Here is a 27,865-nt window from a genome sequence, read left to right as displayed (position 1 = left end):
AATATCCATTAATACTAGTACTCAATGCTATAGACAATATTACCAATCTCGCATTCAATCAATCACAGTTATCCTTTTTTTTCCTTTTCCATCATCTATACTGTCACCGAAGTAGGACCGGTGTAGATCTGCAGAGGGCGCCACAGCTCAGGGGGACGGGACATGGCTTCTCTCCAGTGTGCCAGGACACCGGGTACCCGCGACAACATGGCGAGAGCGACGCAGAAGTCAGATGGGACGCCACTATTTTCGTTAGTACAGTTCGTATAATATATGTGGGGGAGTCTTACAGAGCAGTGTAGACGAAGCTACCGTAAAGATCGGCGTTGGCCTGCAGGTTGCGCTTGGTAAAGTACTCGTGCTGGCCGGCCATTCGGTCGATTTCCATGGCGATGGCCAGGACAGGATCCATCTGGCGAATGTCGGTGTCGTGGGTCAGCTCGTCCAGCATCTCCTTGATGTAGCCGGCGCGGGGGTCCTGGAGCTTGTAGATGCGGTGGCCGTAGCCGGACAGACGGGCTTCCTTGTTGACGACCTTGTTGATGAGGTGGGGGACGTTCTCGGGGCCGCCGATCTCACGCATCCCCGTGTAGGCGGCGTCGATGGCGCCACCGTGCAGGAGACCGTAGGCCGACTGGAGACAGGCGATGAGGCTGGAGATGGGGTCGGTGAGGGCAGAGGCCGTGTGCAGGTAGGCAGAGGTGGAGTTGGTCATCTCGTGGTCGGCGTAGAGCGCCCAGAGACGGGTGAAGATGTCGGCGGCCTTTTCGGGGGAGACGTTGGGGTTGCCTTCGGTGAAGCCGCCCATGTGCAGCAGGTTCTCGATGTAGCTGCGGTTGAGGTCGGCGGGGCGGAACTCGCGGCCGTGCTTGTGGCAGAAGACGATGGAGATGGTGACGGCGGAGATGCCGAGGGTCCTGGTGAGCTGTTCGTCGACCTTGTCCATCTTGCCGTTGTACAGGTTCTTGCCCACGTAGGCGGGGATGTACTCGGGGTGCACGGAGAGATAGGCAGTCAGAGCGGCGCCCATGAGGACGGTGGCGGGGACATCGCGGCTGATTCGTTAGCTGGGTTCATATGTGATACATGAGATGCGACATACGGAAGGTTGGTCACAGCCTGGCGGACCACATCGGGCAGAACCATGGCTTCAGCCAACTTGCGCTGGAAGCTGAGGCGCTGCGACTCGGTGGGCAGCGAGCCCCAGACCAGCAGATGGGTGATTTCTTCATAGGACTTGCCGACGAGCGAACCCAGAGGGTGGCCACGGTAGAGGATGACACCTTGTTCTCCGTTGCTAGGAGAAGTCAGTATGCAGATCGGGTATAGAGAAGCAGTGACATACATGTAGGTAATGCCCGACATCTTGACGGCCGTGTTGCGATAACCGGGATCAATCACACGCAGACCCTCTTCAAACTGCTGACGAGGCGTCTTGTTTTTTCGGTCCTTGACAATCTGTCGGAAGCCCAGGGCAGGAACGGCATTGTGGATGATGGGGATGGTGTAGGAGTGGCCTGTTCGGTCGTCGCGAACAGTCAATGTGCCTTCTTGCTTCCCAGGCACCTGATGCTCGATCATCTGGGCCATGGGGTTCTTCTTTGTCAGGAAAGAAAGAACATTTTGGAGAAAGTAGATCCAGCCGAAGAAGAGACCCATTGTGAAGGTGGAAGAGAGGATGATTGAGAAGCTGAATGAAGACTGAATGGCCAGCGACATCGAGCAGCTTTATAGATGCCTTGGAGGCCGCGGATGGCGTCGATGGCGATGGCTTCAGCTGAGATGCACGATCCGGGTGATCACAGTCACACTGCAGAGGGAAGATCTACGCACTAGCAGAGCTGAAAGATAAAAGCAATATGGCATTATCATCCTATTCCGAATTATGAAGAAAAGAAAGAATCAATACAACTAGTGCTGCTCCACTGCATCCCTGTCGGCCCCGACTCAGAGGTTAAATAGCTCACCTCAATCATCGCCAGCGTCACAAACCAATCTTTCCCTTTTTCATCTTCCTCCGCTGCTTCTACTTCCCTGTTTATCCGACTGTGCTTTACAAAATACCCCGACACACTGCATCATGACTGAACAAATCCCCTATGACGAGCTGATCCTTCAGCTCGTCCACTACGTCTATCACGTCGACATCGACGAGGGCCTTGCTCTGCACCGTGCTCGCCATGCCCTGATTGACGCTCTGGGATGTGCTGTGGAGACGCTCCAGACGAGCAAAGAGTGCCGTGCCTTTATCGGCCCTGTTGTGGCTGGCTCAACCTCGCCCAATGGCTTCCGTCTGCCCGGCACCAACTACCAGCTCGATCCTATCAAGGGCGCCTTTGATCTGTCCTCCTTGATTCGCTTCCTCGATCACAATGACGCCTATCCTGGCGCCGAGTGGGGTCATCCTTCTGGTAATTTCTTTCCTTTCTTTTTCTACTACTATGCACACTAGTTATACTAACAACACAGACAATCTCGGTGCCATTCTGGCGGTGACGGATTGGTTAAGTCGGACCCACGAGTCTGCAGGCGCCGAGTCGGCCACCGCCGCCCCCACTGTTCGCGACGTGATCGTGGCCCTGACCAAGGCCTACGAGATCGAAGGCATCTACCAGAAGCTCAATGCCTTCAACAAGGTGGGCCTGGACCACACGCTCCTCGTGAAGATCGCCTCCACCGCCGTCACAGCCCACCTGCTCGGCCTGTCCGAGTCGCAGGCAGCCTCCGCCATCTCCCACGCCTGGGCGGACGGCCACCCTCTGCGCATCTTCCGCCAGAGTCCCAATACCGGCCCGCGTAAGGGCTGGGCCGCGGGCGATGCCACGATGCGCGCCGTCCACCTGTGCCTGCTCGCCAAAGCCGACCAGCCCGGCATCCCCACCGCGCTGACCGAGCCCAACTGGGGCTTCCTCAAGACCAGCTTCGCCAACCAGGAGCTGCGCCTGTCCCGGCCCTTCGGGACCTTTGTCATGGAGGGGGTGTTTTTCAAGCTCATCACGGCTGAAGGACATGGCATTTCCGCCGTGCAGGCCGCCACGGAGCTCGCGGCCACCTTGCATGCCCAAGGCCTCGACCCCGCCAAGGACATCAAGCACATTCACGTTCGCACGCACGAGGCCGCCATGAGGATCATCGATAAGCGGGAGGCGCTGACCAACGCGGCCGACCGCGACCACTGCATGCGCTACATGATCGCCGTGGTGCTCCTGAAGAACAAACTCATCGAGGCGAGCGACTACGACAACGACAGCCCGTGGGTGACGGACGCGCGGGTCGAGGCGCTGCGCCAGAAGATCGACATGGTCGAGGACAAGCAGTTCACGGAGGACTATCACGGCAAGCGCAAGAGCGCGTCGAGTGGGCTGACGATCACGCTGGCGGATGGGACCGTGCTGGATGAGGTGGTGGTGGAGTTCCCGATTGGGCATCCCATGCATCGCGACACGCTGCCCAAGGTGCAGGCCAAGTTCCGGGCGAACATGGCGGGCATGTTTACGGAGGAGGAGATCGAGAAGATCCTTGAAGCGGTCAAGGAGGACTCGATGCCGGTTCATCACTTTGTGGATCTGTTTGTGCGGGAGGAGTCTTAGTTTTAGTCTATCTTAATGTATACTTTTACCATATTACACCATCTAGACTGTACATCGAGCAGGATTTCTAATGCGTACAACTGGACCGGTACTCAGCACATGCATAAAAGTCACAGCTGAGTTGACAGGTGGCGGTCGTAATCAGACACTTGAGAAAAAGCAAAGACGAATATCATAGCTGGATAGCTCGCAATAGTCAGTCTGGCCATTGCTCCACAAGGCTATAGGGCAATAGAACGACAAGACAATCCATTGTCAACAAGCAATTCTGGCATGAACTAGACAATGCTTGGGTGATTATCAGCTCCATCAGCCACCATCCACCCTGCCCTCTACTAGCCCCCCACCTAGTCGGTAGTCGGGTGGCACAGAATCACTAGTCCGCCTGGATCGCCCAAACCAGCACATCCTGCATTGCAGCCAAACTAGCGAAACAAGCCTCGATCGCCCGGTGGGGCTGTATTGCCCTGTATTGCGGATTTAATTACTCCTGGCCTGCTGATTGGTTCCGAGCGGGGGAGTTAGTCTTTCTTGGCAAGTGCTTAGCCTAGCTTGGTATGTAGCACAGACTATAGGGCGTAATCTATTATTCTGCCCGATGATCACATCAATAATCACAACTCATCATTATTATTCAGTAGTTTGTATTGTTTTTTCAGCCTTCACTCAGCCTGGCTGTCACTCCCACGTAGATGGAATTACTCCGTAGATAAAACCAGCTCGAGCACGCAAAGACTCTGCCTGTCTAGTTATTCAGATCATTCAGATTTAGATTCAGCAGATTCAAAGATCTTATCATGGGTGGCGGAATCGACGTGTCGGCCAACAAGGAGCCCGTCACGGAGCCCTTTGCCTCCTGGGTTGCCTCTCTCTCGCTCTCTGATGTGCCTGAAGACGTCCGGACCCGCGTCAAGCACATCCTCCTTGATGGCCTTGGTTGCGCCTTGCTTGGCTCCAAACTGCCTTGGTCTGTCAAAGCCAAAGAAGCCATTTGCACCCTGGAAGGCCCTGGAAAATGTTCCCTGATTGGCTACAACCAGGTTCGTCCTGTCCTATGTATGAATGTGACTGTATACTGACAGCTTCAGGGTCTGGGGCCCCTCCCTGCTGCTCTATTGAACAGCACTTTCTTGCAAGCCTTTGAGATGGACGAGTTCCACTTTGCCAACCCCATCCACGGCAGCTCGGTCATCATCCCCGCCATCTTTGCCGCCGCCCAGCATGAATCCTCCCCCATCACGGGTGCTTCCCTCCTCCTCGCTGCTCTCGTAGGCTACGAGACTGGCCCCCGGGTCGGCGCTGCCCTGGGCGGCCACCAGATCCTCGGCATGGGCTGGCACTCCGGCCCTATCTTCGGTCCTGCCGCCAGCGCCGCCGCCGTCAGCAAGCTGTGGAACCAGCCCGCCGAGATCATCGAGGAGTCCATCGGCACCGCATGCACCCAGGCCGGCGGGCTCATGTCGGCCCAGTACGAGTCGATGGTGAAACGCATGCAGCACGGGTTCGCCGCCCGCAGCGGCGTGCTCGCTGCGTCTCTCTCCCGCGAAGGCTTCCGCGGCATCAAGAAAGTCTTCGACCGCGAATACGGCGGCTTCCTCACCACCTTCTCGCTCGGCTCCAAAAACACCCCCCGCTTCGACGGCGCCGAGCTCCTCTCCGAGCTCGGTTCCCGCTGGGACCTCCTGGGCTTCAGCATCAAGCGCTACGCATCCTGCGCCACCACCCACGGCTCCGTCGACTGCATCCGCACCCTGCTTTCCGACCACCCAGACCAAATGAAGGACGTCTCCCGCATCGCCAAAATCACCATCTACATGCCAGAGGTCGCGCGCAAACGCGCCGCCTTCGCCCCCGAACGCCCCATCACCGCGATCGCGGCGCAGATGAGCGCCCCCTACGCGGTCGCCGTCGCCCTCCTCGACGGCGACGTCACGCCCCACCAGTTCGCGACGGAGCTGCTCGGCCGTGACGCCATCTGGGAGATCATGCCCAAGGTGACCTGCACCACTAGTGAAGAGTTCTACCATACCTGGGCGCACAAGGCGGTGGTCGAGTTCGATGATGGTACTTCGGTCACTTCAACCATCAAGGCTCCTACGGGTGTTGACCCTGCCTTGACGAATGAGGGTATTGTGGACAAGTTCCGGACTGTGACGAAGGGTGTGATCACCGAGGAGAGGCAGCGGGCGATTGAGAAGTTTATTCTCAATTTGGAGGATGTAGAGGATGTCAATGTTGCGTTGAAGGCGTTGCTTGATGAGGAGACTGTTAATGTTATTGCATGATATACCATAATAATATATTAATTCTATTCTACTATTCTATTGTTCTACTATTCGTAGTCGGGTTACTTTGAATGACATAGTACTCATGTCAATATAGAAGTTAATGAAATCAATAGTTCTCAATTTAATATAAACTTAGTATATACTTATAAGATCTTACAATTAACATTGGAATTATATGGTATAAGATATAGCTAAAGTTATATATTGTCAGTGCTTCGATGTATATATTGTGACCCAGACATCAACACCACCCCACCCACCACCATCCAAAGTAGATTTAATATGATACCTTATATTAGGCAAAGAATAACACAATATTCTATTAATAAAGATCAACCAGAATAATACCCCGTAGTGAAGAATCCTCCGTAGTGAGATACTTCAACTACTCCATACAAACTCGCATACAAATCACATGACACATAAAACAGAACAATGCACACTGCTGCATAAACAATCCCCTATCAAATCCCTTATCATGTGATATCCGCCGATCATTGATAATCATAAAAAACAATAGCTATGTCGTAGATCGCCCGCCATCAGCTGAAAGAAAAAGAAAAGAAAGCCATTATTGGACAGGGATTATACTGCACAAGTACCGAGCGGGAAAACTGATTTTCATGCTAGATAAGACTAGATTATGATAGGTGTTTTGAATATGACTGGTTCTATGCGTTATGCAGTGTACTGTGCTTGAAGTGCATGGTGCATGGTGCACGGATTACTCTGCTGTCATCATATAGTGACAGGTGACGAGCTAAGGGGAAAGATATGCTGTGCTGATAGAGCTGAGGTGGCGATTTCAAGACGTGATGAGAACATAGTATGGCTAATCCTAATTGTGTTACCTTGACGGTTCAGCTATGGAATTTGATCCACCGGATCCATACCGAGTAGGTTGAACATACCTCCTCTGGCGAAGTGCATGGTTCATAGAGTTGAGAAGGCAGGGCTGGCGCTGCGATTATGATGCTTACTGCTTTGAGAATAGGGCTTATTGTTAGCATGTACATAGGATGAACAGACACTTGGATAATATATAATTTTTAATCTCTAGGGTTAATATGAAGGGATAGAGTATAGGTAATAGATAATTAATTGTGCTTCGGGGGTTGTGTGGTTTGAAAGGCAGAAGCAGCATTAACGTTCACCAGACCGAATATGAAAAGTACCAGTCAACGAGCAATGCTCTACATTATAGTATCGATAATTAAACATAAAACTTGATTAAAACATGATGACCAAAACAAATCGACCTAGCATCTCCCCGGTTTCCCAACGCCGTCATCATATGGCCAGAAGACCCTAGAAAGATAAATGTAACCTAACAAAGTGGAATAGAAAATAACATCACTTTTCTTTTTCTTTAAAGTACCGCACAATCACAGATTGGTGGTCGAGGTTGAAAAGAATTGGGAATAGAAGCGCGGTGTCCCTGGAGAACTGCCTGCGTCGGGGGATGGGGCGCCGTCGCGGGGAACTTCTCGCAAGCTGGTTCCTTGGACTCGGATGGGCCACGAGGAGAGACAGGCCCTTGGGGCTATTCCTTCTTGGCTCTTGTCGGATAATGAGCAGAGGACCTGTGTTTTATTAGCATATGATGAGAATAGGCCAAGGAAGATACATACCCAACCATTGTCGTACGATTGTTGAATTCGAACGCTTTGTCCTTCCCGCAACTCGATGTGTCCAGGCTTGGTTGGAGTAAACGACATGTCGACACGATACAGATTGGCCAGGGACGGTGTGATGCTGGTGATGGCCAGTAGATCGCCACGGCTGGCTGTGAAGTCGTATGTGGAACTGGCAGATGAACCCACGTTTGGACTCTCCGGTCGACTAGCATGGTCGACCTCAGCTTCCGAAGGTGCTGGACGGTAGCTTCTCAGCGATCCGGTGCTTGCTTCGGCCGTGCCAGGGTGGTCGACACGGTCTGCTCGGCCAGAGGGCACATGGCGGAGTCTTCCTCCATCTCGGGCGAAACTTTCCGAAGTCGGAGACACGATCAATGTAGGCGTGGAACAGTTGGAGATCAAGTTGGGAGACTTTCCGGGATTGATGCTGAGTTGGGGGAAGGACCATTTGCTCTCGTTGTTGAAGGTCTCGTTCAACATCTCGGTGGTGTTGTTGTGATGCATGATGACCTGCGGATACGGCGAGGAGCCCTTTGGCTTGCGAAGAAGCTTGAACATGGTGATGACTGTCAAAGCAGCACCAGCCATCGCAGAGCCAACAGTTGACGCTCCTCTCTGAACGAAAGAAGGCCCTTGCGGTTCTTTGGGCTCTTTGGGCGGCTTCGGGGCCTTTGGGGGCTTGGGTTCCTTGGGGGGTTTGGGAGACTTTCCAATCTTGAGGGCTTTGGCGACCTTGGGTGCTTTGGGTGAAACAGGCACACGCTTCTCCATGCCGTATTTTGGTCCGTACAAGGCCCGACGCTGACGGTTCTTCCTGTGCAGCCAGACGAGGATAAATCCGGCAATACCTCCGACCACGACGACCACACTGGCAGCGGCAGCAGCAGTCTCGCCTGCGCCCATTTTATGGCCACCGGAGCCGGAAGCAAGAGTGGGCATTGTCGTCGGATTGCTTTCGGTGGGAAGAGCCGTGTGGGTAGCAATGCCAGTGGCGGCAGTGTGGGTGGGATGGTCGGTGGCTGCACTGGATGCGATGCTTGGGTCTGGCAAAGGCGAATTGTGCGGGGGATTGTTGTACAGCTGAGGACGGTATTGGCCGTTTTTATAATCGGAGTAGACAGGCTCTTTGGGCGTGTTCTGCTGGGGGGCATGATATAGGGGGTTGTTGGACGAGTGATTGTTGCTCTGCTGGGGATTCTGTTGGCTGTTCTGCTTGGTGGTTTGCACGTTTTGCGGACTCTGTTGGCTCTGCTCGTTGGCTTGGGGTTGCTTGGATTGACTGTAGCCATTGCTGGCTGCATTGGACGCGTCTTTCTGGGATGCCTGCTGGTTCGAGTACGCGTTGTAATATCCAGATCCAGCCTGAGCCTGATCGGATTGATATTGACCTTTTGTAGAAGCAGACCCCTGCTGGCTCTGCGCATTCTGTGCATTCTGCGCATTCTGTGGCTGGCTTTGGCCCTGAGTCTGACTATTCGCTCCAACCTGCCCTTGGGTTTCACCCTGGCTCTGAGCGAGTTCCGGGCTCTGCTGCGTCTGACCCTGAGCGACACTGCCATCCGTGCTGGACTTCTGGCTCGATCCGTTCTGCTGGCTTGAGCCCTCCGCAGTGTCTGTCTCCTTCGCACTTGCGTCTGAATCCTGCTGACTCTGGCCCGCATGATACGACCCATAATCATTCCCAGACCGACCGTCCCCCACATATCCATACTCATTTCCCGCTCCAGTCGGCCCCTGGGTCCCAGCGTTGTTGTATCCCGCGTTCAAATTCTGAACGTCAGCCGCAGCACTGCCAGCAGCGCCTCTCGGGGCAACTGCATTTCCACGCGCACTCGGGCCCCCATAATGGATCGCCCCGTGTCTGTGTCTCATCATCTTGACTGATTTGCACAGAATACTTCCCTTGCTACTTACCTTGGATACTTGTCGGGGAGGGGGGGGTTGGGAAAGGACAGGACTGGGGATGGGACGAAGTCTTCAGTTGAAGGTTGTCGTCTGGAAGAAAAGGATATGACCAGATACTTGGGGGATTAAAGATTCAGACATATTCGATGTTGCTGGTGGCAACGGTGGATATGAAGTGATGAGGATTGACAGGGTAGGAGAATGGACATGACATTCTGGGCTGTCTTTATGGTTCCGCGCCGCTGGAATGAAGGGCACAGACTAGGTGACATTGAGGGCATTACTGTTTACTCCCTATTCAGTGAATACGGTATTTGATCATAAGCTATTCTTTACGGATTATTACCTACAAGAACATTTCACTACAGAATAATAGACAAGATTGCCATAACCATTTATTCTTCTTCCAGTCAAAATGCCCTGTCACCCTCAAGGTGTCAAGGGTGGGATATAGGCACGTGCCCCCCTTGCTTGACGTCTGGCGGAATCATCTGATATTCAGGAGTCCGGGTATGTACATTCCCATCACCTCATTGCATTCAATAATGTATGTTTTGTTTATTCGGTTTGGTTTCAAAGATGGTTATTAATATTGTCTTGTTTGCATTGATGGTATGTTGACTTATGGCAGCATCTGAGACCGCCTTGGTCAACAGTAGAGAACATCGTGATGAATAGATTATATTGCATTATTATGGAATTAAACAACTAATAATTTATAGAATTGTGATGATAATAGTAGATGGTTGAAGGATAGGATGGTTGTTTAATTAAAGTGACATTACACTATCTATGTAGAAGGGAAGTTATATATATACAAACACAGTATACATATATGTATATATATATATATATATTCGGTCTACCAGCTATCACCCCATCATCATATATGTCCTATGTAATTGACGCAGCAAAATCCATCTATAAGACACAGACTACTACTTAATACTCATAATCACACTCTTAACCTCTATATCATCACCAATTCTTCATACTCTCTCATTTCATCTACAGTAAACAACACGAGTTCTTCTATCAATAAGCAAAATAAACATAAACCGCCTGGAATGCGGACCGGCGGCTTCCCCCTCGGCGGAATTTTTTTCCAACATGGGAAGACAACATGTTCTTTCTGTATCCTCCTTTTAATTTCTACTCGGATCTATATTATTACCAACTGACATGTCCCTGAAATGGATTGTGAAAGGTTGACAGGATGCCCCCCTTCCGACAGGGCGGATGGGCTGCATTCCAGGGATGACCGTGAAACAGCCCACGTTCTTCCTTTCATTCACCTCCATTTGCCTCATGTCACTCAATGCGAGAATTTCCAGTCAGTTCAAGTAGGATGGTTAGTAGGATCTACTCGTTGTATTCCTAAGGTAAAGTAATGGCAACTGTCTGTCTTGATAGTGTCCTCTGGTAAACGTACTCTCGGCCTGTAGTTGACTCCACTGGGAGTGAGTGTACTGGAAATCAGCAAATGGCAATTAAATATATATCTGTTCAGCATAGCCGTACATAAATAATTACTGGCTTCACGCAGTCGTATACGGTACTGGCTCTACACTACTATAATGAGGTCCATTACATACGGACGCGATGAAGTGCTTCTCTCATAGCTGATGCTATCTTTCCAAATCTATTAAAGCACAATTATTTCATCGCCCTCGTGTACTCTATAATCAAGCTATTTCTCTATACTACATGTGATGAAAGAGGCAACTGACGTAGGTAGCTTCTGCAATAACCGTAACGAATCAAGCATTGATTAAAGTTAAATATGGTAGGACATTTCTGAAAATAAAGACCAACAGTTTTGGTTAATAGTCTCCTCGTAGAATGCCATTCATTCTTAAGGCAAAGTAGAATAATGATGCCCTGTATGGGCCCTGTAAGGGGTGGATAATGTCTGTACTTTACCATGGAGCTCTATGTTAGACTAAACCCTAGTCAGCTTACCATCCCAACTCCGACAAATCCGCCTTCACCCATGGCAAAATTGCCCAAGTCCTGCTTCAATGGACTGCATGGCTCAATTTGGCTCTCTTGCTCGAATCTTCTGGTCAATTGCATATATGCTACACAGACACAGGCGCAGCACTTTGCTCAGCACCCCACGAGGTCTTCATCAAAGACAAACAGCAACCTAATTGAATCCGAAACACGCAAAGGCATCTTCTGGGTCATCTGACATATGAGCTGGATTTCTTATACATTATATACACAGTCTTCTATACAACCTCCAGTCGATCCCAGTCACGGTTACACCCACAAACCCCCAAAAAGCCCACCATCACCTCCTTCCAATGCGCGTCTGCTTCTTCCTCTCCATGCCATTCCACCAATAACGCATCATACACGTATACCAGTGCGAAGCACAGTTTCAAATACTCCTTCAACTTCCCCAGAACATCTGGATCCTCACAGGTCAACGGATCAACTGCCTCGATCTGCTCATACGCCCAACCATCTGTAACGCCGAGTGGATTCCAGAACGCGCGATGGGGGACGTTTTGAGTCGGATAGTCGTAGTCCGGGAGTGCATTATTGGCGAAGTGACGAAAGGAATCCATTTCTAGGATTGAGACTTCTTTCTTGAGTGTATTTTCAATTCGACTGCGAGAAAGTACCGCATCGACGAGATTCAGCAGAAGGTATGCATCCAGCGCAAAATCACCCACTAAGCCTACTCCAAATGCGTGGCCCCAATGGATGGCTTTTAGTTGGTGAAGCGGCACTTTCGGATGTCGAGATAGAGTAAGTAAAACAGAGAATGCCTCGATGGCTACTTCTCGCGATTCGTCATCCTTATCTGTATTCGCAGCAAGAATGACGAGCATCTTTACGGCATCAGAAAGATCCCCATCGCCACTCGAATAGCCCAGTTCTTCTACCGGACGCTCAGAACCACCCGCACGCTCAATCCAGTACTCCACATGTTGATGTTTCTCGGACAGAGGATTATGCAGTGCAGAACTCGTCTCATACTCCCCTAATCCATATTTCCGCTCGGGATAGAAGAGAAGTGTGTCTGAAAACAGCTTTCCAGAAACAGAAGTAGTAGATGTGGCTTTGGACCGCTGCGTGTTGGAAAACTCGCGGATCGTGGCGACCACGACGCGAATGAAGTGGTTGAGATCGTTGGATTGGGCGGGGCGATTGCGGGGGAAGAGACCGGTGCGGTGGGGGGTGAATTTGGGATTGTTGTGGATGAGAGAGAAGTGCGAGGAGGCGGTGGTCCAGGGGATTTTGTGGTCGAGGTGCATTTTCTTACTTTTATGATTCTGATTGATTTGTTGTGATGTTGATGTTTCAGGATGTTTTAATGTCTCAGTATCATGTGATCGGATTTGTTTAGATTGATTGGTCTGTTATATCTAAAGTATAGATCACTATATAGTATGCACCATACAGCACGCATACAGCTGGTTACCTCCTCACCAACTCACAATAGAACCCCTCCTGCTGGACAAACCACACATTGCGCGTCTTCCACGGCCTCCCCTCATGAAGCCGAATCTCAAACGTCCTCAACAACTGCGGCAGAACTTTATGCATCTCCATCAACGAGATATTCTTCCCAATACACGTCCTCGATCCACCCCCAAACGCAAAGAAACTCTGCTCCATCTCCCGCAACTTATCCGCCGAACTGTCTAACCAGCGCTCGGGGATGAATGATTCGGGATCGGGGTAGATGTCCTCATTATGGTGGAGGACCCAGGCGTTGATACCCACCACTGTGCCGGGGGGCAGGTATTGGTGGCAGATGGTCGCGCCGGTGGAGGGGACGTGGCGTTCGAGGATGAGGCCGACGGAGGGGTGCAGGCGCATTGCTTCTTTCATGACGGCGGCGAAATAGGGGAGGTGGGTGAGGGATTCGCGGTAGGAGAGGGGGTTGCTGAGGTGGCCTTGTTGGGCTGCAGTGTCGATCTCGGCTTGCACTTTGGACAGCTTGTCCGGGTGGGTGATGAGGAGATAGATGATGGCGCGGAGGGCGATGGCGGTGGTGTCGGAGCCTGCAAAGACATTCCCGGATAGATGCACGATCATGTCTCGGGAGGAGAGGCGTTCGGGATCAGCTTGGTGGACGGCCATCCAGCGGGACAGCATGTCTTTGCCAGTGCTGTCGCTGTCCTGCTCTATTTTCCCATCGTTGTGCACCGACATGCGTGAGCTCATCGCCTTCAAGGTAAACCGCAGCACTTGATTCCAGTTCTCCATACTCGGGATAAGCAACGGCAGCAGTGGATTCCCAAGTAGAAATGGATGCGCTTCAGGAATCTGCCCACACACACTCGCATACAGCAGCAGTCCCTGAATAGCCTGTATCATATCATCTACATCGCGTCCTTCTCCCAGAAAGCCCAGTTTCTTCGAGAATGTCAACTCCCCAACAACATCAAACGCATAGTACTGTAGCCATATCCCCAGATCCACCGGTTTCTTTGCGTCTGCAAACTTGCCCATCTGCGAGATGAAGACATCCGTACAGGAGTCCACAGACGACTCCATTTCCAACAGCGAATTCATTCTGTACGCGTTGGCGACGGCTCGTTTCTGTTCGCGGTGATATTGTTCGTCTCGGGTGGAGAAGAGGTTCATCTGTGGTTTCTGTTCCCATACGATGCTTTGCAGCGGGAAGAATGCAGTCTGCATCTATCAGCGCTGCTCACTTCATCCATACCAAATAGACTCACCTTGTTAAACCCCTTTCCCAGTCCGTAGATGATTGGAAGCGCTTTTGGATCGCTGAATGAAACATGGCGAGGCCCGATGCGAACCATCTTGCCGTATTTCCGGTGCAGCTGGATGGCATTTTGATGGGCGTCGCCTTTCCACACATCGTATACCTTCCACAGTCGAGTATACGCAGCAAGCCATGGACCTGGAATGCCAGATAGTCTGAACTTGTTCGAAACAAGTCGAATGATGATGATGGCCAGGAAAAGATAGCCAGCGTATGTCTGAAAAGAACCCATTTTGGGATGATGAAAAGGGGAAGCAGTGTTACACAGAATGCTTTTTAAAAGTCTGCAGCAGTGCGTTATTCAACCCCGCATGTTGAGCTGTCATATTCGGGCTGCAGGGATGCGATGCACCTGCTATTCCGAGTTTAATTCGTACTTTTGTGTACACACTTATACGAGGTGTGGATACTTATCATCATTATTAATGACGGATTGTCATTCGTCAGTGAGATCATTACTCCACGATGATATCCTCTTTCATCTGCCCAGTCGATATCAACAACGATCCCAATGCCTCTTTATCCTCTTCAGTACAAGATGGCCATTCTTCATACTCTCCTTCAAACACATGGCTGCCCCCAATATACGGATTGGGACGTGTTTCATCATCAAACATCATATACCGGTCCATAAGTAGCCCCATGCCGATCTCCCCCTCCATTTCAAACGGCATCCCGAGCCACCAGTCGGATCTCCCCATGCTGATGTGTCGGAGATGGGGCAGTTCCGATTGAAAGGCTGAAAAGTAGTCGTGCCAGCGCGCAGAATATGTGGCGTGGTATTCGTTTGATAACCGGGTGATCTGTGTCGAGTCCAGATAGCAGTGTTGCACGGTTTCTGGTTCGGTCATTCGAGCTGCGAAGACGATGGCACATTCGTCCAAGTAGAGTTCGCAGAGACTGTGACCGTGAGAGAGGATCCAGTCGAGTTGGGTGTCGTGGATGAAGGTGTAGTTTCCTAGAGCCAACGTTTTAAGATGGGGGAAGTGAACACCACGCAGATCGAGTTTGGGGTAGAAGCCAAAGCAGTGCTGATAGTAGAGAGTGAGATGCTGGAGAGTCGACATGGTGGGCTTCAGCCACAGAGGGGGAATTTCGTCAAAAAAGTCATGCGGTTCAGGGAGCTGCATTCGTTAGCTGTGTCTATATCATTTATAGTTGAGCCTACTCGATCGGTGATCTCTGGGTTTGTATTGTCATATTCACTGATGATGCCGAGCCGCAGAGAACGCAGACCCCGCAAAGTCTTGTCCATCGATTGCAGTGTCTTTACATCTTTGACATTGATAGTCTGCATGTGCCGGATTGCCAGTTCTTGATTGAGTCGAGGTAGGGACGCTGTCGATGCGAACAACCGCTTCATCACGTCAGAGCGGAAATTCCATGTCTGGGAACAGTTCACGTAGCCATTCTCGTCCGGCACGCAGCAGTATTTGTCAAAGTGGACCGTCAGGCTGTGCAAATTGGGGAATTCATCCAGTCGAGGAATGAGGGCTGTATAATAACCTGGCAGTTGGGCTTCTTCGCCATCGGCTCCTCCGTATTCATCGCACAGATCCTGTTCTGTTAGATCGTGATGGTTATCCAGGGGAGACACTCACAGCATCTGCCTCGATGCTATGCAGAATTATCCTTTTCGTCCTGTTTTTGAGGTTGCATCTCAGAATGCTTGTAAATCTGTTGCAGCTGTCTTGATCTGGGTATAATTCTACTGTTTTGAAGAGTTGATTGACTGCAATGTGGGATAATGTTTGGCAGGTTAGTCGCAGTGGGTGGAGAGACTCCCAGTCGACATATGCAACGATACGCGATAGAAGCTCAGTCGGCAGATTGAGAAGCGGCATGATGATATGGTGATGTTATCAGATTGAGGTTATTTGCAGTTTTATTGCGGGGATTTAGGCAACGCTGATTGGTTAGTGGCCCAAGGCAACATCTCAATATTTGTATATCAGAGTGTATCTTAGAATAATCTTAGTATATTCAAAGTATAATAAGTATAATATAGTTGGATGATATACTTACCTAATGACTGAATAATGTCTGAGTTAGGGACTGTCCATCAAAGCTTCTCTTTCGGCCCAAAGCCAAAAAGATACGCAGCAATCTTGCGCATCTGGATCTCTTCTGCTCCTTCGGTGATGCGATATCGTCGGAAATGGCGATATATATGCTCGAATGGGTAGTGTCGCGAGTATCCATCGCCCCCGTGTATCTACTTCATCAGCACTCCATATACTGCAGATGCCGGAATCGTCCTACCTGAATAGCCTCATCTGCAGCCTGGCACACCAACCGATTCGCCCAGTAGTTACACATGGCAACTTTATCGCTGAGTCTTCTCTCAGTCTCCACCCACGGCCGATCACCCTCAATGCGATCCATCTCCCAGCTTGTCTTGAGGATGAGCAACCGCAACATCTCCACCTGCGTCATCAGCTCAACCACAGGAAACTGTATCGCCTGGTTCTCGGCCAGCCTCTTCCCTCCCCAAATCCTTCTTTCTCTCGCCCGCTCCACACTCCTATCCAGACAGTACTTGGCCGCACCACACGAACTCGCCGCCTGTCGAATGCGATTCTCATGCACAAATGTCTGCGCCACCGCCAGTCCCTCGTCCACCTTCCCCAGCACCGCATCCGATCCCACCCACACTCGATCCAGCTCCACCGTCGCATGATCCGTCGGCATATTCAGCGTCCACTCATAACTAACAACCCTCACCCCCTCCGTCTGCCGAGGCACAATAAACGCCGTAACCCCCCTCCCCTCGCCATCCTTCCCCCCCGTTCTCGCAAAGATAATCAAATGCGTACAGGCATGCGCTCCCGTCTGCCACTTCTTCACCCCAGATATCTCGTACCCCCCTCGCACCGCCTTCGCCTCACTCTCCATAAACGTCGCATCACTCCCGTGTCCAGGCTCCGTCAGGCCGAACGTCACGCGAAACTCCCCCCTTAGCCGGGCGGGAATGTACGTGTCCCGCTGCGCATCACTACCAAAGTGGTGCAGCATGAGGAGATCGGGAAAGTTGCCGACTATACTGTGTTCGTTCTGGAGATCGTTGGCTAGCCCTATCCCTCCTCCGTAGGTTGGGTGGGAGGCGAGGTGGAAGCGGATCGCGGACATGTATAGGTTGGTGTGTGGGTGTCCTGATCCGCCGTATGGTTTTGGGAGGGCGAAGCTGTAGAATCCATTCCTTTGGGCGAGAACACGGGCTTGTTCTGGATTTATTAGACTAATCTATTAGATTGCAGATGAGGGTGAATACGGAGTAGGTCCTCCCATTGTTTGGATGGGATTCCGCCATTCTCCCAGTCGGTGCGGGTGTATTCCCGTCGGTGATCGAAGAAGCGGTTATTGTCGTTTGAATACTGCAGAGGGAGGATGTCGGATTTGATGAAGGAGTCAATGGACTCGACATAAGCAGTTAATTCTGGTGGTAAGTCGAAATTCATGTTGTTGATGAGATGTTCTGCTTGGTATGCTCTGGGGATGATATACTGATGACCCCGCACGTCATACCTCGGTCCGGGTAGTACAAGTACGTTGAACATGATCGAATATCTGGTTTATGCTAATAGCTACAGGTTTCATTCTGAAGCATGAAGATGGATGTTACGATATAGAACTAGATATATCAATATTATCGGGATTTCATTCCTCTGTTTAGGGGAAATTTTAGAGTATAAAGAGATAGATATAGTTAAAGATGCAATATCAGAAACTCCTAAGAGTAATAAGAGTCATAAGAAAGAAGAGTTAAATCGTAGATATAATGAGTTGTCTTTATAATTAGCTAAACTAAATAAGAATTACGGGTGGGAAACTCGATTTCACGGGTCCTTAGAATGCAATCTAAGTGTGCTATGAGTCTTATCTCAACAGGGATGATAAGTTGGTTAATAACTGCACTTGATATCTTGATTCATCAAATGAGTCAAGACAGATGCAATGATAAGCTGTCCTTTAAATACGCTCTTGGCTTCTTCTTGTCTTCTTGTCTTCTTTTCTTTTTCTTTCTATTTCTTTTCTCCATTCTCTTCATCTGAATGTCTGAATGATGACTAACATTGCCACTCAGGCTGTCTCTACTACTACAGAGTGCACTATACTAACATAGTGCTTATACTCTTATCCTCATCCTTATTCCTATTCTTGTTCATTATACTATTTATTCTTCCATCTCGCTTATACTCAGTTACTGTCAGACTGAGCATTATTAACCTCATTTATAATATCTTATCCGAATCCACCCCAGTCCACATGGGCCGATCTCTCCAGCTAATCCGGCCAATCACGCTCCTCCCGCCCATTGAAACGACATAATGCAATTGCCAAATCGTTTGCTTCCAGAAGCTTTTCTGCCTTCTTATCGCAGCTCCACTTTTCCCCGTTTCGGATCTTGCAGCTTTTCGGATTGCCGATGTTCCTTCTCGGGCGACTGACTCGTGGTCACTGGTATGCTGTGTGTGACGAATAGCTGAAATGCTGCGCAAACTCTGGCTATGCAAACTTCCGTAACTGCGAAACAAACGGCTGTCGTATCCACTCTCTTTCCGGGTCTTTCCTTAAGCCGCATATACAAAGGTGAATATGTCGCGTGAAAACGGAAATGTAGCCTTACGTCTTTTCTTTTTTTCATCTCATTCAGCTCTGTCTGCTCAGCCATGGTCGTCATCTCGGGCCTCCCCGAATACGAAAGCCATGAACGCCAACCCAGCGTGTCTCCGGCCATTCCCCCCTTTGCGGGCAGACTGGGCGGGCCCCAGGAATACTTTGATCGTAACGATCCCCGGAATTCGAAGCTGTTGAAGAAGGTTCCCGATGCGGCGCCCAGTATGCATCTGTCTGAGGTTTTTGATCTGCGTGGCTTTAAGAGTATGGATTTGTGGAAGTTTGCGGTGTTGGAGTGCATTGGTATGACCTCTTATACTATTTACCTTCTATACTACATTCGAAGATGAGTGTTAACGAATGATAGGCAGCATGATGAACACCTTCATCACCTCCTGGGTAACAATCCACGCCCCCTCCACCCTCGCAGCCCCCAAAACTGAAGCCGGCATCTACCACACCGTCACCTTCTTCTCCCCCCTCTTCGGCGGCATCACCAACCTCCTCCTCATCCCGCTGCTCATCTACACCTTCTCCCCCTCCAGCGGCGGCCACATCAGTCCCACCATCACCATGGCCACCTTTTTTGCCCGTATGATTTCCTTCCCGCGCATGGTGCTCTATCTAGCCGGGCAGACGTTCGGCGGTGCGCTCGCTGGCTGGGCCATGCGGACTGCGTACGGGAGTCGCGAGTTCACCGTCGGCGGGTGCTATTTCGACACCGACGTCGTGCCGGTGAAAGATGCCCTGGTGATTGAGTTTATGAGTTGTTTGATTCTCGTGTATGTGGAGTTTGGGGTTGCGTTGGATCCGCGCCAGGCGAGGCTGTTTGGCCATGCGGCGTCGCCGTGGTTGGTGGGCATTGTGCTGGGGATTGTCAGTTGGGGGTCGGCGTTTACGAGAGAGGGCTATATCGGGGCCAGTGTCAATCCGGCGCGCTGTTTTGGTGTTTATGTCGCGACCGGCTTTCCGGGGTATCATTGGATTCATTGGGTGAGTTTTCTGCTTCATATCTTATATTGTATGAGATGATGCTAACATAGTAATCAGGTTGGTCCGTTGGCTGCTTCTATCGGACATGGCTTGATCTACTATCTAGATCCTCTCTGGGTTGATCCCAGGCCGCACAGTTTATAATAATCGTGTATAATATTGTATATATGTACCATAGCTATAGAGACTCAGCACCTATAGATTCATCTTCAACGCAACCTCCTTTCTCATACAATGTCGATATAGACAACATCTCCTCCGTTGTCTTTCCCTTGCTATGCTTCTCCCACAATTCATCCACATCATACGTCTCGGAAAACTCCAAAGACGCTGCCGGCGGGATCCCCTTTTTCTCCTCCCACTCGTGCATCTTCTTCTCCTGCTGTGCCTCCATATCGTAATATAAACACACCATATCGTAAATCATACTCGAAATCACCATCATATCTCTAGGGCGCCTATGATGTAGCTCCGGAAACTCATCCAAGACCCCCCGAGTCCGCTCTTCAAACTCAGACTCCCCGTTGCATTTCTGCAGAAACCACTGCCGGAGAAAATCCCACCGCATAAGCCTCGCCGTCCGCCCAGGCGCATATTTCCACAAATCCGCATGCAGCCACATATACTCAAACCCCACGCGTCGAGATACAGCAAGCCGGGCCTCGCTCTCCTGGATTTTTCCCACGTTGATCACTCGCCAGTTCATCCTTTGCTCCAGTTCCGCCGAGTGAGCTTCAACCGTGATGTTTTCGACATTCTGTAGTGTGCAGAACGGTAACACCGCCACGTCATGGTCACAGTGGGTTTCTCCTCGTAGCAGCCTCATACTGTGATTCATTCCGCGATCTCTGTCGAACCAATCCTGGCCGTCGCGTTTGCACAGTCGGATGGTCAAATTTCGAATCTTTTCCGCGCCCTTCAGCAGTTCGACTAGGGCACGCACTCTCTGCCAGAGACAGAATAGCTTGCCTGCGTCTTTAGGGTCGGGCGCGAAGAGATTCGCAACCACACGATCGATTCTGTGGAAGGGAAGATTATCAAAGCCCCGTGTTCTCGCGTCTTCTTTGTTTCGAAGAATCCACGTAGCTTGTGGCTCCTCCAGTTGTGCTCGCTCCTGTCGGCCCCGCCTTAAGTAGACAGTGGTCCATCGTTCCTTCCTTTGGTAGTAGATCGCGGAGACGTCGAATTCCAGACAGGACCGTCGGTACAGCAACAGCGATATCTCGTCGTGGATGCTTTTACTAGCGCGGAGGATGCGCAGATCTGTCTTTGGGGTGCGTAAAAGCACGGTATCCTGGCCGTCGGGGATGAACTGTAGCCAGATTTGTTCGCGGATCTCGTATGGGAATTGAGCCAGACATCCGAGACTGGGGAATTCCATTTTGTTTGGTAATGAATGATAAACAGGAGGTTATGAATAGTAAATTGATAAGTGATCGTTGGTGGTTGGCAGCATAGTGAAGGAGTGTAGTGATCAAGTCGTTGAATGATAGAAGGTTGGAAATCGAAGGAAAGTTGCCATCCACCTAAAGCTACAGTAGGCTGCAGCGGTGCGTTGTAGACCTTGTATACAGGCAGTGATCTCCCAAACAGTCTGGTCGAAGAAGTTTACCAGGGTTCGTTTTGACATTTTATCAAACTGTGACGTAGCATCGCTGCCTCGGAGCATAGATTAGATCTAGCAGTCTTTGTAGACTGACTTGTAGCATGAGAAGTATCAGGATTTTCCGATGATATGTATTCAAGCTGTCACGAAATTGCTGGCTCAAGACTGAGTGTTGCAGTCTTCGTAGACAGAGTATGTCTCACAGAGAGGTCATCTCAAAGCGCATCAAATGGAGTGGAATCTCCGCATCCCCAAAGTGTACCAGACATATTTTCAAATGTCTCAAAATCAGGCATCCACAACTGACTCTCCTGGTTCAGGTCTATCCAAGGAGCAAGTTGCATCGCCATCCGAACCCCGTGGTTCTCGCAGTCCGCCTGCATCTGCGATCCCCAGCCCCCATCCGATGCCACGCCCAGTGGGTTCGTCGTGGAAACATCTTCGGGTTTGAACATGCCAGTTCCAGCTCCGGGGAAGGTATTCCCACCTTGTTGGGCAGTCATCAGTTCGGCCATACCGACACTCTTGGCAGTTTCGTCGCCTTCAAGCTTCTCCATGGCTGCGTTGACAAGTAACTCGAATGCGTCGCGGTATTTCTTGACTGATGCTGCTCGTTCTCCCATCACGAATAGAACGGTCGAGCACGCGCGTATGTCGTTGCTCATCTGGACTGACCATATTTCATCCGTATGCGTCCATAAGGCATACAAAAGGGTAACGCCTGCCATGAAGACCGTCTGAACTGCCAGAAATGAGTGGCCATACCCGGGTGTTTGATGTAGTTTTTTGTGAGTCTGACAAATATCCCCGGCCGCCCGAAGACAGATATGATAATATGGATCAGAGAGGGGAAGAGAAGGTAAGAAGGGCTGGATCAGTATCCGTAGCGCCCTGTTATAATGAAGCATGGGATAGTCAAGATCAGGCCCACTGAAACGCGCCGTGGCGGATTCCTTCCACTCTTGCAGTTCGAAGAAAAGGCCATCCATTTTCGATCGAAGGGCATGCAGCGGTTGATCCGCCCGGTAGATTTTGTGTTGGATTTTGGAATCAATGCGACGTAGCTGAGTCAAGTATATTGCGAATGTCAAAGTCGACAGTCTATCCGTTGGTTGACGGTTGGTCAACAGCGCTGGATCACGCACATCGTCGTCCACATCCAACGGTAAGGGAAGATCGATATGCCTGTCTGCAAGACTGAACGGTCGCCCAAGAGACATCGACACGACTCTTTCTAGATAATAGACCGTCCAGAACAGCCGCCGACGCATTTGAGCAGTAAAAGGATCAAGATGAGCCTCGTTTGCTTTCCGATGAAGTCCAAGATCAATGGCAGTACGCATGGCAAGACCAACCATGTACCACATACCATGATTTGATGCAGATCTAAGGTGGTACACTACAAGAAGAGTCATGGCCTCTATATTCTCCACCGATCGTGTTTCACACATTGCTGGCACATGTTGAAGAGCGGTCATGTAAAATCGCTATAATGGTCAGAGTTGGTAGAAAAAGACCCATTGGAATACGTACCTCAGGAGCCACATATGTGTATTTCTCGCTCAACTGGATCAGGGTCGCTCCGATTGCATATACCACGTAGATTTTGAATATCCCAAACCTTTCAGCCTTTGAAAGCTCCTCACGTTTGACCTTTGCTAGCCTGCAGCGATCCCCATGCAACCGCCACAACTCGTCCCTGTCAAGAAAGGGATAGCGGACGTGAAGCCTTGTGAGATATGCATTCAAGATCCTCGTCCCCATGACATCATTCGGTGGCTCAGCACTATTTGCAAGCACCTCCTCTACCCTGGACGCTCGATTCCGAGTGCCACTCTGAGCATGCGGTGGTTGAGGGGGGAAGCCGGTAGACTTTGGTCCTGAATCTACCCCATTACCTCTAGAAGATTGATTCTGTTGGCTGTAGAAAGGGGAGAGGATCTGATTCCACACCGTTGCTTGAACCATCTCTCCAAGATTTGCAGCCAGGGAAAGCCCAGAGCTAGAGCCCACATATGCAGGTGCCTCTGAGGGGTTCAAAGCGAGGAATCCCGCCAGCTCACCGACTGGGTTATTATCAATCCCAGCCATCGAGCCTGTCTGAGGAGTATCCTGATTCTGAGGCGATAGTAAAGCAGCAACGGGATGAGTGGCGTTGTTGCTAGCATTGCTGCTGGCTATTTTGCCTTCTAATTGAGACTCTAGATACGCAATGCGCTGTTCCAAAGTACGTGTATATCTATCGTAGGTAATTAGTATCCTCATTCTCAGAAAAAACGGACGGAAAACGCTGACTGGTTCTGCGACGAATTCTCCTGCCGAACGCTGGATTTATCGCAGTCGGCTCCAGCTTTTTGGCAATTCGAGCACACAGGATACTCATTGTCACACTATTTCATGTTAAAGCTGCATCCCTGGCTCAGTCATACAGGTACATTACACACCTTCTGCTTCCTTGTCTTACATCGTGAACAGGCCGTTCTCCCGCGCTTCCGAGGGTTGTAATCCCTTGAAGCAGAAGTTGAAGGCTCAGTGATATCCATAATGCAGAGATTGAAGCATATCCATCTCGCCCAAATTATCAGCGATGAATATGTATATTTCCAGATATCGCAAGAAGATGCCTGGAGAGTCGAGATGGAGTCGAGATGCGTCGGAGAAACCGACGGCGCCAAGACTTTTGCGGTTCCATCCGGCATGTCCAGAAATAGACTAGACCCGCTGGCGGGAATAGCTTCACTTTGTCCGATTTGGGTCTGTTGAGGGTACGCTCTCTATTAACTCTGCTACAGTAGAATAGATACGGAATCTATAATCCACCATTCCTTCCGTTGGTTTGTTTAGTGTATCAATTCACAGGGTGTTCTCATGAGCATTCCAAAATCAATGATCATATCTCAATTCAAACATTATCTATATCAAGTTGCTTTACTCTATGCTCTATGAAAACAAAACGCCACCGATGCATCTAATGCGATCCACAGGATTGACACGGAACGAAACGTCTTCGGTGTAGACATCAATCACGACGTCTTGCTCTCCTGATTGCTCTCCGATGTATTCTTCGCAGCAGGTGACTCAGCATCTGCTCTTGGCTCGGCCTTTGCTCTTTCATCAGACCCCTCGATCTCAGATGCCTCTGCCGAAAGACCGTTCGCGCGCTGCTCTTCAAGTGCTTTCTGCTGCGCTTCTGCCTTTTCCTCCTCGGGCTCTTTGACTCTCTCCAAACCACGATCCCGAATGAATACACAAGCCAGGAACGCCGCTCCAATAAGAGGTATTTGCAGGATGAAAACTGCACGCGACGCTTTAGCGTATGCGGCAAGTATACTAGCCCAGTCTGCATCCGAAACGTTTGACCGGGAGGGAAGCGAATAAGTCGAGTGCACCAAATTTTGGTATCCTTCGGGCAGATTGGACCGAAGCGTTGCTTGCAGAAGAGCAGCAGAGACGGCCAGTCCACACGCACCCCCGAGACAGCGGAAATAGTTCCGATCTGATATAACCACGGCACGTTGGGACTTTGTGCAGTGCGACTGCATGGCGACCAGGGTGGGCTGGAAAGTGAATCCAACACCCATCCCTACCACACCGACAATGACTGCAATCGCACCAGGACTAGTATGGACATTGAACAGCAGGGTTAAGCCAGCGCCCCTATAGAAATTCAGTTAGAATAATCACAAGGAAAAGACGGTTCACATTTACACTTACAGCGTCCAAAGACCAAAACCAAGCCAGATGACCTCTCCGTATCGCTTGCATCGTGAAATGTACTGCCCAGAAGCGATGGAAGACAACGATTGGCAGGTGACCATAGGTGCCGTTAATGCTGCAGACACAATCGGAGACCATCCTCGAGCGTTTTGGTAGTATAATGGTAAATAATAAAGGTATGCCTGGTAGACCGCTCCCAAGAGAAAGCTTTGAATGAACAGTGCACAAAGAACTCTGTTCTTAAAGAAGACAACTAGTCATACAAGTCAGTATCCATCTTATCTGAGAGGTGAAAACTGCCAGAACTTACTGGGAAGCATGGGCAGTGACGCCACTTTCCATTCAATAAAAATGAAGGCAATCAAGGAACAACTTCCAATCGCAAGCATACTGATCACCATGGCAGAGTCCCACTCAAAGTAAGAACCACCGCCGGAGATGGGAATCAGTAAGAATATGATCCCGATTGAAGAGGCAAGAATGCCGTAGTAGTCAATCCGACGCATGTTCGTTCTGAGGCCATCCTGCCGGGCATTGTTTGGGATCAAGAAGTATCCAACGATAATTGAGCATGCCGACAGAGGAGAAATCAGCCAGAAGAAGCCTCGCCAAGTTGATTTCATGATAAAGGCCGCTGCGATAAAGGGCCCGATGACGTTTCCCATTCCCAAAGACGCACCCAGGACTCCCTGGTACTTGCCACGATCTCTTAATGTCACCACGTCGGAGACGATGATCATGGTCACAGATGCAATACCACCTCCTGCAATACCGGCAAGACCTCTGAAGACATAGAACATGGCGGCATTTTGAGAAAGGCCACACAGCAAGTCCGCGATGCACAGCAGAGCCAGCGCACACAGGTACACGATCTTCCGACCAAAGATATCTGAAAGGCGGCCATACAGGACCGTAAACACGGTGTTTGCGATCAGTGATGAGGTGCCAGCCCATGAAATGGTGCTTTCTGCGTTGAGGTCTTTGGCAATCGTGGGCAGGGTAACGCTGATTCCGTTCTGGTCCACAAATGAGATGAGCAATGATATCGCAAGACTGGTAAAGACAATCATCAACTGTTTAAAGGGCAGGATATTTGTCTGGTCATGCAGAGCCTTCTCTGCGGCTCGTTGCCGGTCCATTCTCCGATGTCGTATATCGACTGTGTAGGCCAATGAGATAGAATCCAAGATATCACAACCTCATTAGTATACCAGAATATTTCCTCGATGTACAAAAAGGACAATCAATTTTAAACAAACACCGTTCTCACACAGCATCGGTTTAAAACATAATTCAATGCTGCTGTTTTATAGCTCGGTGGCAAGGCTCCTCGAGAGCAACAGTTGACTCACAGCAGCCAGTAGAAAAGGTATCGGGTATCAAGAAGATTTTTCAAACAGCCTAGATGATCCTTTACTATCCCGGTTTTTCCAAACGCAGCAATAGCAGCAACACATCTTGCAGGGATATCAAGGGATAAATTGGGCCTTATCAATAACTCCAGGCGTGCATCGGACCCTACACCGACGGTCAGAATCTGCGCCACTGACAGGCCAGTCAGAAAGCCCCTCTCCCCTGATCTGCTCACACTCCAAACGCAGGGAGCCTGTCGGGCCAATTCCGCCTTTCTTTGTGCATTTTGGCTCCAAAAAAGAGAAACCGTCTGGTCGGATGTGGAGCGGTTACGTCGGCATCCGCGATGGCCTCGTCGGACGTCCGATGGAGGCGGCGCTGGACGAATTCCGCTTGGGAAGTTGCTAATCAGTGGTTATTCCGAGCTATTGACAGGCCACGACTCGCATGTCGCACATCAAGACATTTCCACTTTCAAGTATCAACGGTGAGCCAGAACAGTCCGTTGTCAAAGGAAAAGAAAATGTGCGATCGGCAAACCCCCGATACAGATGCGGAGTTATGTCATCGACCTTGCCCTTTTGGGAAAGAAAGATCAAGGCAAGCAAAATATATGCTGGAGCATAGTACAGAGTATATATATATATATATGCATCTTGAATGATTCTGTTGAAAAGGGTAGGCTGCATGGAGGACTCCGTCTGTGAAAGCTCAGGTCAAGTTTTCCCTGCGTGATGCTTATATGTACTTCCAATGAAAGACACCTTGAATCGTCTGCTATTTTGTACATAGAGTCCAGGATATCCTTATTGAGTATTGCTGGGTGATGGAAAATCCTCCAACAATCATGTCTCCAGGATGATGCCGACAATTAAGAATCATAATCTTTCCCATGGAAGCTCGAAGACGTATCCCTGCTTCAATTCGGGCGGATCAAGACATCCAGTATGTCCTCTTCAATAAATATAAACAAAATTAGATATGACCGTGTCAAGGCTGTTCAGAAAACGGACGAGGCAGCCCGGGAATTATGGCACAAAGCAGACGGATGACGTGACTAGGAATCCCTCTTCCATCCGGCTTCCACGCGAAGATTGGATTCGTCAATTCAATGCTGAGGGAAATCCCGAATGTACATTTGACGAGACACTTCAGAAGTTTATTCCTCTCTCTGTAGTAATCTTTGAAGCCAGAATTTGCAGTATTCAATTTCGATTTCGTCGTGGCACGAGTAGTATCGTTTCTTCAGGCAGCATTTTGTCAATTACCCAACTACCCAAAGGTTGCAAAAATCAAACAAAAGTTTAAGAAAATCAAGTAATTAATAAATTTATTTCACAATTCAACTCCAACGAAGTTCTGAATGAGATATTATATACTGTGGCAACAGTCATGTACATAGCTGA

At 50.0% G+C, this 27,865-nt stretch overlaps 12 protein-coding genes across 12 annotated transcripts; 4 read left to right on the top strand and 8 right to left on the bottom strand.

The window, feature by feature from the left end:
- Positions 1-95: 95 nt before the first annotated feature.
- Positions 96-1,581, bottom strand: ASPWEDRAFT_54166 (uncharacterized protein; the record flags this gene model as incomplete). The annotated part of the gene is made up of 4 exons (XM_040838022.1): positions 96-243; positions 291-1,055; positions 1,103-1,297; positions 1,346-1,581. The coding sequence occupies 4 exons, from the start codon at positions 1,579-1,581 to the stop codon at positions 96-98; spliced, it is 1,344 nt and encodes a 447-aa protein (XP_040684458.1).
- A 499-nt stretch (positions 1,582-2,080) lies between these two features.
- Positions 2,081-3,590, top strand: ASPWEDRAFT_31492 (uncharacterized protein; the record flags this gene model as incomplete). The annotated part of the gene is made up of 2 exons (XM_040833555.1): positions 2,081-2,411; positions 2,470-3,590. The coding sequence occupies 2 exons, from the start codon at positions 2,081-2,083 to the stop codon at positions 3,588-3,590; spliced, it is 1,452 nt and encodes a 483-aa protein (XP_040684457.1).
- A 721-nt stretch (positions 3,591-4,311) lies between these two features.
- ASPWEDRAFT_186768 (MmgE/PrpD family protein) lies at positions 4,312-5,883 on the top strand. Its single transcript, XM_040832149.1, has 2 exons — positions 4,312-4,630; positions 4,679-5,883. Exons 1-2 carry the CDS (start codon positions 4,388-4,390, stop codon positions 5,873-5,875), a joined length of 1,440 nt encoding a protein of 479 aa, XP_040684456.1. The 5' UTR covers positions 4,312-4,387; the 3' UTR covers positions 5,876-5,883.
- Positions 5,884-7,263: 1,380 nt separating this feature from the next.
- Positions 7,264-9,390, bottom strand: ASPWEDRAFT_31490 (uncharacterized protein; the record flags this gene model as incomplete). The annotated part of the gene is made up of 2 exons (XM_040833554.1): positions 7,264-7,461; positions 7,510-9,390. The coding sequence occupies 2 exons, from the start codon at positions 9,388-9,390 to the stop codon at positions 7,264-7,266; spliced, it is 2,079 nt and encodes a 692-aa protein (XP_040684455.1).
- Positions 9,391-11,197: 1,807 nt separating this feature from the next.
- ASPWEDRAFT_54163 (uncharacterized protein) lies at positions 11,198-12,689 on the bottom strand (the record flags this gene model as incomplete). The annotated part of the gene is made up of 2 exons (XM_040838021.1): positions 11,198-11,251; positions 11,715-12,689. The coding sequence occupies 2 exons, from the start codon at positions 12,687-12,689 to the stop codon at positions 11,198-11,200; spliced, it is 1,029 nt and encodes a 342-aa protein (XP_040684454.1).
- A 163-nt stretch (positions 12,690-12,852) lies between these two features.
- Positions 12,853-14,405, bottom strand: ASPWEDRAFT_118437 (cytochrome P450; the record flags this gene model as incomplete). The annotated part of the gene is made up of 2 exons (XM_040828820.1): positions 12,853-14,076; positions 14,124-14,405. 2 exons carry the CDS (start codon positions 14,403-14,405, stop codon positions 12,853-12,855), a joined length of 1,506 nt encoding a protein of 501 aa, XP_040684453.1.
- A 223-nt stretch (positions 14,406-14,628) lies between these two features.
- Positions 14,629-16,017, bottom strand: ASPWEDRAFT_118569 (F-box protein; the record flags this gene model as incomplete). The annotated part of the gene is made up of 3 exons (XM_040828834.1): positions 14,629-15,297; positions 15,342-15,706; positions 15,771-16,017. 3 exons carry the CDS (start codon positions 16,015-16,017, stop codon positions 14,629-14,631), a joined length of 1,281 nt encoding a protein of 426 aa, XP_040684452.1.
- A 218-nt stretch (positions 16,018-16,235) lies between these two features.
- ASPWEDRAFT_118441 (acyl-CoA dehydrogenase family protein) lies at positions 16,236-17,631 on the bottom strand (the record flags this gene model as incomplete). The annotated part of the gene is made up of 3 exons (XM_040828821.1): positions 16,236-16,388; positions 16,436-17,397; positions 17,445-17,631. The coding sequence occupies 3 exons, from the start codon at positions 17,629-17,631 to the stop codon at positions 16,236-16,238; spliced, it is 1,302 nt and encodes a 433-aa protein (XP_040684451.1).
- Positions 17,632-18,534: 903 nt separating this feature from the next.
- Positions 18,535-19,892, top strand: ASPWEDRAFT_672110 (uncharacterized protein). The gene is made up of 2 exons (XM_040838887.1): positions 18,535-19,093; positions 19,158-19,892. Exons 1-2 carry the CDS (start codon positions 18,844-18,846, stop codon positions 19,820-19,822), a joined length of 915 nt encoding a protein of 304 aa, XP_040684450.1. The 5' UTR covers positions 18,535-18,843; the 3' UTR covers positions 19,823-19,892.
- Positions 19,893-20,180: 288 nt separating this feature from the next.
- On the bottom strand, positions 20,181-21,152 carry ASPWEDRAFT_85592 (uncharacterized protein; the record flags this gene model as incomplete). The annotated part of the gene is made up of 1 exon (XM_040839574.1): positions 20,181-21,152. A coding segment is annotated over one exon (972 nt), but the record flags the coding sequence as incomplete, so codon positions are not given.
- A 452-nt stretch (positions 21,153-21,604) lies between these two features.
- Positions 21,605-25,846, bottom strand: ASPWEDRAFT_54158 (MFS transporter; the record flags this gene model as incomplete). Its single annotated transcript, XM_040838020.1, has 5 exons — positions 21,605-22,876; positions 22,923-23,628; positions 24,555-25,046; positions 25,104-25,359; positions 25,417-25,846. 5 exons carry the CDS (start codon positions 25,844-25,846, stop codon positions 21,605-21,607), a joined length of 3,156 nt encoding a protein of 1,051 aa, XP_040684448.1.
- Positions 25,847-26,796: 950 nt separating this feature from the next.
- ASPWEDRAFT_44754 (uncharacterized protein) lies at positions 26,797-27,328 on the top strand. The gene has a single exon (XM_040836339.1). It carries the CDS (start codon positions 26,907-26,909, stop codon positions 27,084-27,086), a length of 180 nt encoding a protein of 59 aa, XP_040684447.1. The 5' UTR covers positions 26,797-26,906; the 3' UTR covers positions 27,087-27,328.
- The last annotated feature ends 537 nt before the right edge of the window (positions 27,329-27,865 follow it).

The sequence above is a fragment of the Aspergillus wentii genome, assembly GCF_001890725.1.
Source record: "Aspergillus wentii DTO 134E9 unplaced genomic scaffold ASPWEscaffold_8, whole genome shotgun sequence".
In the NCBI taxonomy this organism is placed as follows: Eukaryota; Fungi; Ascomycota; class Eurotiomycetes; order Eurotiales; family Aspergillaceae; genus Aspergillus; species Aspergillus wentii.
The sequence above is the reverse complement of the archived record's forward strand: the minus strand, read 5'-3'. Positions and strand labels throughout refer to the sequence as shown.